At 34.7% G+C, this 14,447-nt stretch overlaps 1 protein-coding gene across 1 annotated transcript in view; it reads right to left on the bottom strand.

Moving 5' to 3' along the window:
• PCLO (piccolo presynaptic cytomatrix protein) overlaps positions 1 to 14,447 on the bottom strand; it is a 373,707-nt gene that overhangs the window by 173,512 nt on the left and 185,748 nt on the right. Inside the window, exon 4 of the mRNA XM_060304735.1 lies at positions 9,268 to 9,984. Within this exon, the coding sequence (XP_060160718.1) occupies positions 9,268 to 9,984 (717 nt within the window). The remainder of the gene's footprint in view (positions 1 to 9,267; positions 9,985 to 14,447) is intronic.

The raw sequence follows: 14,447 nt of genomic DNA, 5'->3' as shown, positions 1-14,447 counted from the left end.
TTTTTTTTGAGAGAGAGATTCGAACAAGGCATTGCCTTTTAAGTACACTTTGAAAGATGTAAAACACTATATTTTACTTAGTATGACTGTTAATATTATTATTCTGTATCACTTGAAATGAATGTTTAGAAAGCGTAAACTTTGAAGAAGCTATGACATAATTGGTCTGACTCAAGGTTTTAGAAAAAGAGAAATATCCAGTTAGTATTTTTCTAGAGTTAAAACACATTTATCTTCAGCAGCCCATCTCAAAGAAATTTAATAAATTTCTTATAAATGTCTTCGGATTTTAAAATACTTGGAATTTTACCTTCACACTATTTCAAAGTCAGCTCCCTTCAACCAGCACCATAACTAACTTGTGAATGTGAACAGGGGCTTTCCAGGGAGCTGGGACACTTCAGAGACACATCAGTCTTAAACAGCTGCTTTCTTTGGGCTGTGATGAGGCCATGCCAGCAGTTTGCTTTAAGAATCAGAGAGGCCTTAAGCGAAAGTATGAAACAGAGACCTTTTTGCATAAATCCAAATTAAAAATACCTATGGGCAAAATGAAACCCAAGTGATCCAGTTAGTTTCCATGTTTTACAGTTAGTTTCCATGTTTTACAGAGTGTCAAAATAACCCCACAGCCCTATGGAATGAAGAGGTCAGAGGAAGAGTTGCAGGAGGACATGCTCTGTCTGACCCTGGCCTATAAGGCCACCTGGATTCTACTAAGTATGTATCTTGAACTAACAATCTTGATATTTTCAGTGGGTGTATGGCCATGGGTTTCTCCTACCTATCCACAGCTCGAATGAACAGATGTCAGGTTGCACAAAAAACAAATACCATGCAAACACCTCTTTCTTCCTTCTTTCCTGCCTTGTTCCTTCCCTACCTTTTTCTTTCATTCTTTTTCTCTTCCTCCTTCCCCTCGTTCTCAAATATAAAAGTTGTTGGGTTGATACTCATTTTACATTCATTTCCATCTCAATATCTGTCTTTATTATGAATGGCTAAGGATGTATCTCGAGCATATAGGGTAAAATGCACATTATATGGTAAAATGCTTTTTGCTGAATTTACAACATGGCAATTCAGAAAGACAGTCGGATACATTCTTTACAACTGTCATGCAAAAGCAATGAATACTCTCTGGTTTACTAAGAATTAACTTTCCTAGACCATTTCAGATGTCTTTCCAGAAAAGGATTACCTATCTGCTGTTGTGAGACTATAGTAGTTGGGTCGACAAGCACGCAACCAATTGGTTTGTCTCTCTTAAGAGCTACTAGACACAAGAAAAAAAAAAAACAGGAAAAGCAGTGTTCTCATAAAATATTTCTGGATGGTCACAGTGGAGGGATATTTCCACCTCCTCACATCCCACACAATACCAGCACAATATTTTGAGTCCAGTATGCTTTCTATGCCTTTCCTTGTCTGCCTTCCCACCCTTCACTAAATCACAGTAAATACCGTAACCACAAGGGTGGGGTACCTAAACTTCTTGTGGAAAAAAGGTCAAGAAAACGATCTTTCATAATCAAATTTTGATGGTGTCATTTGTGTTCTTTATTTTGAGTCTGCACATATTATAAAACATAACAATGTAATAAAATTATACATATAAGGAGGAAATGCAACTGCGGTTACATATAACAATTCACTGAGTATAATAAAGAATAAATTATAATTGTATACAATGAACTCTGAAGGTTCTACTGACATTTTACAAAAATAAGATTAGGATCAGACATACATAACGTAACAAAGAAAATTAAGGTACACTAGACAGAAGACTCAGATGCATAAACATCAAAATCCCTACCCTACAATCCCCCTTACGTGCCCTTCTGGATGTGTTCATGCTTTCCTGCTTTTCTCAGTGCTATGTTCTACCCACTTCTCCCTCTTGCCACTTTCTTCCTGGTCTCTTTCCTCTCCTCCTCACGGGATTCAATCATCATTTACCTATGATGATGCTGTGATGATTTTTCACCTAAATGACTTCCTCTCCATATTATAAGGTGGCAAAAGTCTGCAAAGATGTTGCCCTACAGGTTTGTGGGTCTAAGATAAAGTGTTTGGAGTGGTTAATAAGGAAATCAAGTTAGGTGACCAAAGGGCATCTGGCTGAACTGTTTAGAAGGAACAACTGGTCATGTACTTATTGTACCACGAGATATTGAAAAAATTCAAAATGTCAATTTTTCTCATACTAACTACCATGGGTATAAATTCCCCTGACAGAGGTGAGTGACCTTCTACTTCATTACTGTTAGCTTGTTAACTATCAGATCATATACCGACTAGCCCTTTTACCTCTTTAAGATACGTACACATTCCTCTTTTCACCTGCTGCTGCTAAAATTTAAAAAAAAAAGCTTTTCTTCACATACAGAGATCAGCATACTGAGGTGCTTATGTGTCCATCCATTTACCCTTTCTGCAGCTCTCCACTCTCATTTGTGAGATATCTGGGTGAAAGTTCTAGTGCAATTTGTTCCCATGCAGGTTAACTGGTCTCTCATAGATTTAACATCACAAACCCGTGCTTTATTGAATAACATTCCTTAACGAGGGAAAAATTTGATCAAATAACAAAGAGTAGCTGGCACTGAGAAGAATGTAAAACATAGCATGTAAGTTGGGTCTGGTTTTCTCTATTCAAACTTCAAATGGATGTCTGAAGTACTGTAACCTAGATGACTATATTCAAACGATCCATGTGAGGGAGGCTTATATTCTTTCAAATTTCTAACTCCCTAGGACTAAAAGATTGGCAGTTTTCTCTCAGTTGCCTCAAAAATGTGCAGTTGCATACACATGGAATCTAAGAATAAAAAAAAATAAAAAGGGGCAGGACAGGAGTAAACACATAGAGGTAGAGAATAGACTTGAGGACACGGGGAGGGGGAAGGGTAAGCTGGGACGAAGTGAGAGAGTGGCATGGACATATATACACTACCAAAGGTGAAATAGATAGCTAGTGGGAAGCAGCCGCATAGCACAGGGAGATCAGCTCGGTGCTTTGTGTCCACCTAGAGGGGTGGGATAGGGAGGGTGGGAGGGAGGGAGATGCAAGAGGGAAGAGATATGGGGATATGTGTATACATAGAGCTGATTCACTTCGTTATACAGCAGAAACTAACACACCATTGTAAAGCAGTTATACTCCAATAAAGATGTTAAATTGAAAAAAATGTGTAGTTGTATGCTTATTTCTGAGAAAAATATTAAGCTATTTAGTAACATATTAAGATTTAATAAAATAGATTCAAATGATTCTTCCTAAAGTACATGCGTAGATTACATATATAACACATATATACATATGTGTTTAAATATCACTGAATTTTCTCATTTATGCATTATTTTCTTCATTTGAATAGATAGGAGTTGGAATTAATTATCCATTTAATATTTTACATGTAGTCCAAATACAACCTAGAATGACCTCCAAAATTATTACATAAGAATAAAATTACAGGCCTAGACCCCTTGCATGAGAATTTTGTTTGTCGTCTTAGATTGAGGCAGTGAGTGGGAAGATCCATAATTTAAGCACTTTAAAAAAGAAAAAAAAGCAATGTTATTTTTCAGGAACACATTTTCCCTGATGAACACATTTTCCTTGTATTTTCCTAAGTACATTTAGCATTCAACTCTATTACACTGACTTTTATTTTTTTGTATATATTGCAGTCTTCTCTATGTACAGAATTATGGTACTTGAGCCTTTCTAGTCTGTGTATATGAAACAAATCTTCAAAATTTTCAGAAACCAAGATTCATATTTTTTACTTACTAACGAAAAGCAGAAAGCACAGAATTCTTTTCTTTCCAATACTCCACTGCCATTTATTGACCTGAAGACCAGTCAGAGAGAGGCAGTGATGAATTGAGACCCGCTTGAAACCTTCCCATGGTGTCATATCTTGAGGCCTTCCCTAGTACCAAGACACTTGTGTACTGCCAAGCTTAGTTCTGCCCCTTTCACAGATTTTGAAACTTTTAGCCTTCCATGTTGAAGGAAAACGGAAGGTTTTTAAAAACTAGCATTGGGGTTATGAACTGAATTCTTGGTTAAATATAAGACTGTACAAAGAAAGGAGGCAATATTAAGTTTTTGCCTAATGTATCCCAAGTCATTTATATTAATGGGCCAAAGTAAAACAACAGATGAATAATCTTTAATCATTTATACAATGTTTGGGTCCAAATGGATTGCTAGTCTGAGTGTTCCAAGCACTGTAAACAAGATTAAATCCATAAATTCACTGGGTCTGGAGATAAAAACTGGATAGTCCCACATACATGGGAATCCTTTTCACTTCAGAAAACCTCATCATTTTCCATCCTATACAATTATGCTGCCTTTAGATACCATGGCTATATATAACTTGAATACTAACCCTGGGTCATTTTAACCATAAATAGAAGTTTATGCTAAAGGATGTTCAATTTTTTTTTTTATCAAGAGAGCTATAACGTTTCAATGTAATATATCAAATGTAGACAAGCAGTATTCTGTTTAAGTGTATAGGTAGAAAGAGAATTCTGTAGTGACGTACAATTTTAAAATATTAAACTAAAAAAGGAGAATGTACATTTCAAAATATTTATTATATTTCAGGATAAATTTTAATTCCATTCAACTAACACACTTTGAAAGACAGGAATGAGTGGAGAGACAAAATGATGTAGCAATAAAGAAACGTAAACAGTATACTATAACGATATGAATGACGCAAATGACAAATAAATGAATAAATAAAATACTATAAATATATAAACAAAGTAAAAAAATCACACAAACTGGAAGCTGCTAAGGGAGACGAATACTTAAAATAATAAAAAGGCAGCATCCTAAAGGTGTCACAGGGAAGAAGCATTCTGTGCAGTGTTTAGGAGCCCAGCCTTTATAGGCAGAACAGGACTATAATCTTAGCTTTGCTGCTTCCCAGCCATATGATCTTGGGCACAACAAATTTAGTTTCCCCCTCTTTAAAACAGATATAATATTTACCTCAACAACAAGTTGTGTGGATTAAATGATAACATAACCAACACAATGCCCAGAACACAGTAAGAGATAAATTGAATATTATTTTGATTTCAAACAAAAAGTAATCTAAAACTAATCAGCATAGGGTGTTCAGCAGTAGAAATGACTGCCACCAGGGAGAAGAGTGGCCCAGATGTCCAGGTGGGGTTTTTCTGATAGGATGCAGTGCCAGTGCACAGACAAGAACTGACTGCAGATCCAGAGGGCAGAAAGCATAAGCCACCTTCGGGAATCGTACAAAGGCATATGCGGCTGGTTTTCTACCTCTCACTCATGGGGAATACTAAGTTGCTTGAAAGTTATAGTGGAACCATAGTCCAGAGGGCTGAGAAAGCCAAGCTAGCTATTTAGACAGAAGTCTCGGTTGTGGGGTACAGAATCCTGGGCGGGTGGGCAATATGTAAATATTTTTAGAAAGTATTCGGATCTTTTTGTATTTTTAAACCCAAATAGAAATTACATTTTACTAATATTTAATAAATAGATTGACATCAGTATTCTTTTACTTCTTATGTCAGTTGGTCAGATGTTCTATGAAGACTCCTGGGAGAAAACTGGGAATTACACTGTAAAAATTTATAGCAAGGGCAGTCACTTTATTGCTCACCTTTATATTGAAGGTTTGGCTGGTTTGGTGGTTTGACTATAATCTTAGCTTTGCTGCTTCCCAGCCATGTGATCTTGGGCACAACAAATTTAGTTTCCCCCTCTTTAAAACAGATATAACCAACCAAACCAACGTTCCTATAATAGGTAAGTGGTAGACAAAATATTCTTGCCAAAAAATCATGTGTCAAAGTTAATAGTAATAATGCAAGACATACACAAACACATTAATAAAGAAAACTGACACAAAACTGGCCAAAAAAGTTGGACATTACCAGGAAAACCATTTGATATCTGTCTTACATATGTTATTGCTAATAACAAACCTTGACTAAACACATAATGTGCTTAGGCTACTTATAGCAAGTCATCCTAAGACACTATCACAAACTTCTAGAATTTTTGGCAAATAAATATTCCAGTACTTCACACATTTTCAATGAATTGAAATAAACACTTAAAATCGTCTTTGGAGCTGTCTTATTTAATAGTAAAAGACAAAAAAGTCACATAACATTTGGGGAAACTTGATTTTTCTGCCATGGAAACAATATGGTGACAAATTAAACTACATTTCTTTGTCAGCCAATATTGCTGGAAAGAAAGAAAGAACTGTGGAAGGTTCGGGGGAACATCATTAGAACAAAGTAAGTAGCAAAAGGTCTGGTAATAATAAAATCAACATGCAGATATTTCTAACATGCTCAGTTTATAATATTCACTAGTTCTGTTTCAATAATAAAATACTTAAAGGATTACTACTGTGAGCCACCAAATGGCTCAATATTCAGTGATTTGTTTAAAAAGGTATATATATATATTTAAATGAAAAAACTGTATATTAAATTCTGAGGAGTGGCTCTTTTAATTGGAATTAGTTTTTTAAAAAGGTAAAGTTACATAGATAGCAGTGCATGTGAAATTCATTTACTGCATCTGTTACAAGTAAGCCGGTAATGAAGATGGATAATTGGAAATCATCATGTAATTATGCTACATAAAATGACATATCATTTAAAAAAGTTGTCATGTCTGCCTTTTCAGACAAACTTTAAACAGAATACTTTAATCTTTTTATAAACATTGCAGATGAAGAACTGCAGTGGGTTTTAAAGTCATTTGTTAAAAAACATATTTTAAAACACCACATTTTCTGATAGTTAGCAAGAGGAAATGATTGGTATCACGTTAGAGTAACATTTATTTCTGGAATTTCCACAAGTTAAAAAAAACAGTTTTCAATTCCAAACATAGAAAACAGGTAGCAAGATTTGGCAAGTACAAACTTCGATACACTTCTCTCATTTCTGGTATATCCTGTGGACTAGCTTTTTTGTAATTGAGCATCATTAAAACTAAAAGTCAAAACATCAAAATAAACTTAAGCTTAATTTCAAAGAACTCTATCATAAAATGTTAGAACAAGATTTTCAAACACTGAAGCACAGGCAATCAAAGCTCTCTCTAAAATGCTATTATTAATCATATTTTACTGTGACCAAATGTATATATTTAAATAAATATAATAAAAATGGTGATTTTAGCTTATTTCACTGACACATTTCTGTGAATGTTTATATTGCAAATAATATGTTAGTAATAGTGCATAGATTTAATTTAGAAATAAATATATATACACATATTGAACTCGTTAAAAGAAAAAGTAGTGGTAAAAGGAAATTATTAAAAATGACACATTTGTAAAATAAAATAAAGTACATTAACAAAATATTTGGATACTTCTTGTTTAGATTATATTTAACAAACAACAGAGGATCATTAGAAATATCTGAGTGACAGAGTTAAATTATCTGAACTCTGGAAAATAATTATCTGATAACTATATACTGGAGAAGGGAAAAAGAGAAGGCCTAGTGACTAGTAATTAGATTACCCAAATCATTGGTAAAAGGTCACGAAGGCCGTTAGGATACTGTCCTTAGGAATAGGAGCTAAGCAGAAACTGCTTCTATAGAGAGTTGGATATGATTTGAACACACTGAGTTCCAGTTTACAGTGAGTTTCTGAAGTGGAATGATCTACTCAGTATTTGAAAATGTAGGTCTAACACTCAAGAGGGGCAGAAGGCGCACAAGGAGAGTTAGGAAATGTTCATGTGGCTCCCCTAAGAGGAAAGAAGACAGAGTTCAAAGAAGAACCGATCGGAAAAGAGAAAGTAATAGAGATAATCAAAGTAGAACTCATAAGGGGTGATCAGAAAGACAAGAATAGAACAAAAAGGGAAGAGTCATGAAGCTTCACAAAGAGAGAAATGGTAAAAAGCATCAAGTTCTGCAAGGTGGTTAACTGGGAGAAGCAGCAGGTGTGGTGGCGGGGTAGCTAGATCCAGCCATTAGAATGGAGAATACATAGGCATCTGCTTTCTCTGAGTTGGATAAACTCATATAACAAAGGAAGATCAGGATTTATTTAATGAGTGAGGTCTTATATACCAGAGACAGTCTAGTAACCATGTGTTAAAACTGTAAACAATACAACAGCTGAACCAGGGTTGGGATGGACTAAAAGTTCTAATTAGAATTCTAATATTAAGTTTTAATACCAATGAATCATTTCGTTTTCCTGCAAGTCATTGCTGCCATCTGTGAATTAAAATTATTCAGCCTGATATAAGATTTCTTGAAGCTCTAAAGAGTTCAGAGTTCCTCTAGAAATGGTATTATTGCCCGTGCAAATATAGGTTAAGATGAGGTACCCTTAAAAGTTTCCACTAAAGAAAAAGAAAATATATAAAGAATAATATATATTCCAGATGATGCTTGGATTATAAATAACCCTCCAATATTAAACACACTGAATAAAACTGAACAAAATATATTAAACTGATTTCACACTAAATACTAAAATAAACTTTAAAAAAAGTTTCTCCTGAATTTTAGCCATACTTCTTTTTTTAAAATCACAATTATTTAATCATTTTATGGTTGACCACACCTTAAAAAGCTTTCAAGTGAGAAGAAACTTGAGTCTTGCTTAACCAAGTGGCTAAGTAAACAGAAATTCCAAGACAAACATTATTTTATGTTAAAGGAGGATACTGATTTTATGTTCATAGTGGAAGGAAAAAGCAATCATTTAAAATTATAAGAGGGCTTCCCTGGTGGTGCAGTGGATAGAACTCCACGGTCCCAATGCAGGGGGCCCGGTTTCGATCCCTGGTCAGGGAACAGATCCCACACACATGCTGCAACTAAGAGTTCACATAACACAACTAAGGAGCCCACCTGCCGCAACTGAGGAGCCTGCCTGCCACAGCTAACACTCAGCACAACCAAATAAATAAATATTAAAATAAAATAAAATAAAATTATATGAAACCCTTCTTTATCACTCCATAGATTTTTATAAATTATTTGATCAGCATAAAAGCTAATAAATGTTATATCTATGCTTTATTTAAATTAATTAAGCTGTCAGAAAGCCAAAGTTCATCATTTTAGCAAACAACTGTTACATTTTTCTGAAAACGCTATTAATTGAAGGCTTTCACTTACAAAATTACCATTAAGCACTCAGTGTACTTAGGTGGACATTAGTAAATTATAGGGGTAAATCTGCAAAGTTAGGAAAAAAACATAACTTACTGTTTTTTCCTTCCTAGGTTCCATCTGATCAGGCTTTGCCGAGCATGTTGCCTGTGGCTGTTCTTTTATTTTTTCAGTCATTCCATCATCTTTCTTAGACAAACTCTGAGGTGCACCAGATGGTAAATCTTCCATCTTGGTCAGTGGTTGTTTCTTTTCTTGCACTGCCTCTGGAGCCACTCTGCCTTCAGGTTTTTCTTCAGCAATCTGTACTTGAGTTTTAAGTAAGTCATATTTCTGTTCCTCCTCTAGAGCTGATGTTTTTGCTCCTGGGGGTAACTTTTTGCCTTCAAGAGCTGGCCTTTTGTCTTTAAGGGTTGGCTTTGTTTCTTCAAGAGGCGGCTTTTTTTCTTCTACGAGTGGCTTTTTGTCGTCAGGGGTTGGCTTCTTTTCTTGAGGGGCTGAAGTTTTGTCTTTCTCTAGTTTACTCTCCTCCTGGATTTGATCTGTGGTTCCCTTAGGGGGAATTGTTTCAACTGAAGGTGTTTCTTTTACTTCTTCTGGAATGATTTTTTCACCTTCTGTTTTTTCTTCTTGTTCCCTCTTTTTCACTTTTACTTGGGCAGGCATTGCTATTTTCTGAGACGGTTGTTCTGTAGGGACAGGCATAGGAGAGGCTTTTGGTCCTGTCTGTGCAGGTGGCATTTTGCCCATGTCTCCAAGCTGTCCTGATATTGCTCTCTGGGTTTGGCAATTTAAACAAAGCCATTCCTGAATCTGCAGATAAAACAGAAATTAAAAGATTAACTATATTATATACATCTGTTCTGGTGCATTTACCAAGGTTAGCACTTGGCAATTTCTAGCTGCTTTTTTGTATATGGAGAAGGTGGGTCATTGTTTTCTGGATCAATGAAACGGTGACTTAAAGAAGATTGCAAAAAGACTATTTGAAATCTAAAAAGAGGAGCCCTTAGAGATCAGCAATTAACTCACCTCACCATAAAAAAAAATGCATCAAAGACAGACCCAGGGGAATATCAATTTTTTGGTTAAAAAAAAATCTGAATTTGTTCCAAATACAACTATTTTTAAGCCTCGTGCCTTCAAAATTGTGTTTCCATTCAAAAACTATTAAATTTCATAGTAATTTTAACAGCCAATTAATCATAAGTTTTTTTTAGGACTTAGCCTATAATCTCCTGTCTCTTGACTTGGATCAAATGTAGTTCTATCCACCAGAGCAGAACTTTTACAAGGCACACGTAGAGTTTTCAAGAATCACTTGTGCTAATTCTCCATCTAATTTAAGATTAAAAAACAATGTCATTCTTAATAAGTCACATTTCTCATGCAATTGTGTCAAGAAGCATTCACAGGTTAAAACTGTCTCATATTCTTTTTCCCCAGAGTTTTCTCAATTGCTAATTAAAACACTTCCTTATACCTCTAAGTGTAATCTATGGGCCACCTGCACCAAATCACCTGTGGTTGTCCCTAGACATGCAAATTCTAGGAACTACACCAAAACAAGTTTATCAGAATCCTGGGATAGGAGAAGGAGGATCTGCCTTTTTAATAACCTGTTGGTTAATTTTTTTGCAAACTAAAGGCTGAGAACAACCCTCTCATAATACATATAAATAATCACATGGGAGAGAGACTGTCAGACCAATAATATTGCAGAATTCCCCCCTTATTGTTGTATGTTGTGCTTTTTCTTACATCATACCTATTAAAATGTAAGAAATAAAGACTATACATGTAGCTTCTAATTGTTACCATTTAATGAGTACCTATTCTCTAAAGCGCATGGGTGGAGAGTCATGCAAATAATATCATGTTCGTATATTGTATTGTCTTCTGAGAAGTTCAATTTCAAACTGCTTTTCATATTGGATCATTCTTTCCAGTACCACAACTTTAATTATTTAGAGACAAAAATCATTTATTGTTCTAGAATATTATTGGACATCTGAGATTCATTTCTTACTTCAGCTTTCCATTTCTTTAAAGACATAAAAACGTTGCTTAATACTAATGACTGTTTTGCAATCTGTAAGCTGTTATAATTCTTACTTGGTGATCTAAAAGAGTAAAGACCCAAGTCAGTTATTTAATTTCAGTAAAATGTTGTCTATAAAACATTAGTATGTATTACGGGTTCATTTGCTTTTTGTGTTATGATCATCCAATACCAATTCTGTTCTTGATTTCATGTCTAAGCAGCAAAAAAGTGAACTGTGGCTTCTCTATATAGTAACTTTATACAGAGTCTTGGGAAAGAAACTGATTTGATCCCTATGTCAAATTCTAAAAGCTCCAGCCCTTGTGCTGAATAGTCCCTAGAGGAGGTACTTCCATAATACCTACAGGAAATCAATCTTAACCTGTCCTGTGGTTTTAAAAAACATTACTTGGTGGGGCCACATCTTAGGATATTTTCATTCAGAGACTGACATTTTAAAAAACAAAAACAGACACAAATAGCTGTGTCATTGTGCTGTTTTGTCACATGGACTCTAAAAACCAATGCAGATGTGTGCTATGCATTCCTGTCAGGGCAGGTCTGAATGTAAATAAGTTAGGAAGTTTTTAATATACCAGAAATAAAGGTTTCATCCCACTGGAAATTCTTGTCAATTATAAAAATGTGATTACTTTATCTGAGTTTTAGGGACAAATTATACTTAAAAGGTGTCGCCTCTTGCTACTTATAGCATATGATGCCACAATGGTACACAGCTCTTGTTAAAAGGAAAATGTGTTGAGAAAATAAATGTAGTGATTATTTCAAGGTAGTATACTCATTATTGTCATACATTTGAAAATTTAGGTAAGAGGATAAAGAGTATACTCTATTTAATCTACTATGTCACATAAAATGCTCCATTTTCCTGATTTAAAATAATGTTTGATAAACCTATAAGCAGTGATAACCCACTCACTACTAAAAGCAAACAGAAGGCAATAGCGTCAGTCTAAGAGAAAAAGGACCTTACGTTGAGAGACTCATTGGCTAGTTCAAATTCGTGTTTTGCTTAAATTTGCATCCTGATTCAGTTAAACGTAGTACCTTTTTTTTTTGGCCACGCCCTGCAGCTTGTGGGATCTTAGTTCCCCAACGAGAGATGGAACCCAGGGCCCTGTCAGTGAAAGCGAGGAGTCCTAACCACTGGACCGCCAGGGAATTCCCTAAACCTATTCTCTTTAGTCAGTACTATCCTGTAATTATTTTTAACATGATGTTGCTACACGTGGTCACTTGGTTACATGACTGATTTGTGTTTTGAAGAAGATTATAAGGCCAAGCTTAATTTTTTTTGACTTTACACTTTGTCACCAAAATTAATTTGGAAAATGATGTTACTATCATATCAAACAATTATAACAGCATTCACTTATGCATCTATTCTGTATATCTCTAGTCTATTTATAGCTATGGATTACATATACTCTTGGGAAATTATACGTGCAAGGCTTATTTGATCAGGAACTCATACTCGAGTAGAAGAAAGATGACATGGGTTAAAAATAAGTATAATATGCAGGGGAAAAATTAAGGAAGATGGAATGGATTTAAAAGGATTATCTGATGAATCCATTTAGAACATAAGGAATTTGATAAATTGTAAAGCACACAAGAGTATTTTTTCACCAATTAGAAATACTGAATTGGTGGTCTCATATGTGTGTCTCTTCTTTCTGCAGCCCTAGAACCAAAATTAGACCACCAACAAATTCAGCAAGTAGAGGAAATTATAAAATCAAAAAGGACTGAAAGGGAAAAAACACTATAGTAGCATCAAAATTTTTTTTTTTTTTTTTTTTTTTGTGGTACGCGGGCCTCTCACTGCTGTGGCCTCTCCCGTTGCAGAGCACAGGCTCCGGACGCGCAGGCTCAGCGGCCATGGCTCACGGGCCCAGCCGCTCCGCGGCATGTGGGATCTTCCCGGACCGGGGCACGAACCCGTGTCCCCTGCATTGGCAGGCGGACTCTCAACCACTGCGCCACCAGGGAAGCCCGCATCAAAATTTTGTATTTCTTTAAACATATAAAATTAAATTTTGTTTATTAAGAGAAAAGACAAGAAAAGGCAGAGGCTAGGGTAAAATCCAAAGTAGGAAGGAGAAAAGTAAAATTGATCAAATTTTGACAAAGTGGAGAAAGTAAAAATGAATTTTCAAGAAAGTTCATTCAGGACAATATAGGCCATCACCATTATCACATCATCATTAATTATAGACACAATTACTAGAAAAATTTTCTTCACAAAAGACAATTTGGGAAATACTCTATAACCACATAAGATGATGTAAAAACCTGTGGTTCACAATTTTTTTTGCCTTTTTTATCAAAAATAATCCCAAAGATTTTTGTATCACTGTTCAGGAGCCTAACTTAAGAAGTATTATATTTCTGGGTCCAAAGAAATGTATCTCCACTCTTAGTTCCTCAATAGCCTCGATACTATTAGACACAACATTATTAAATAGTCATAATGTTCCTAGTTCAGCAGCAATCTGGAGAATTAAGCAAGATTTCTTAAATTCTATTAAAATTCAATGCATAATATATCACTGCCATATATGACTTTTACTAGCTGAAAACTCTTTCTATAATAGTTACAGTTGTGACACACATGACTATTCATATTTTGCCTTAAGGTTAAATATAAAGTGAGTTACAGTTTTATCTTTGAAGCATTGCCTTATAAAGACAGTGAGACAATCAGAAAATGAATATATATTATATATAATGTACTGTATATTACATATATAAACTGAAGGCATTTCTATTATATTACTGAGTTTATTACATAGAAAAATAGAAAACATAGATCTTATGGAGGCTTTTTTAAAAACATACTAGTCATTATTATGGATGCTCTCAGGCCATTTCCATTTGTTTTTCTGTGTTTTAAAATATATTTTATTCTCAGTATACTGTAAGTATCTCCTAATGGTATAAACATATTAAAAGTTTACATTTCATCTATATTATTATTAAATGTTTTAAATAAATTCAGAAGAGTCTATACTATGAGACCAATCACATTTTTTTAGTACTTTAATGTTAATATCCAGGATATCAAAATTCATCTCCAAGTAGGAACAATTCTGATAAAGTGTATAAAAAATAACTCCATGTTGATCATAACGTATTAGAATATATCCAGTTGCCAGCTAGTACACGTTAATAATGTATTTATTTTAACATCAAATCACCAGGGCTTCAA

The sequence above is a fragment of the Globicephala melas genome, chromosome 9, assembly GCF_963455315.2.
Source record: "Globicephala melas chromosome 9, mGloMel1.2, whole genome shotgun sequence".
Classification (NCBI taxonomy): domain Eukaryota; kingdom Metazoa; phylum Chordata; class Mammalia; order Artiodactyla; family Delphinidae; genus Globicephala; species Globicephala melas.
The sequence above is the reverse complement of the archived record's forward strand: the minus strand, read 5'-3'. Positions and strand labels throughout refer to the sequence as shown.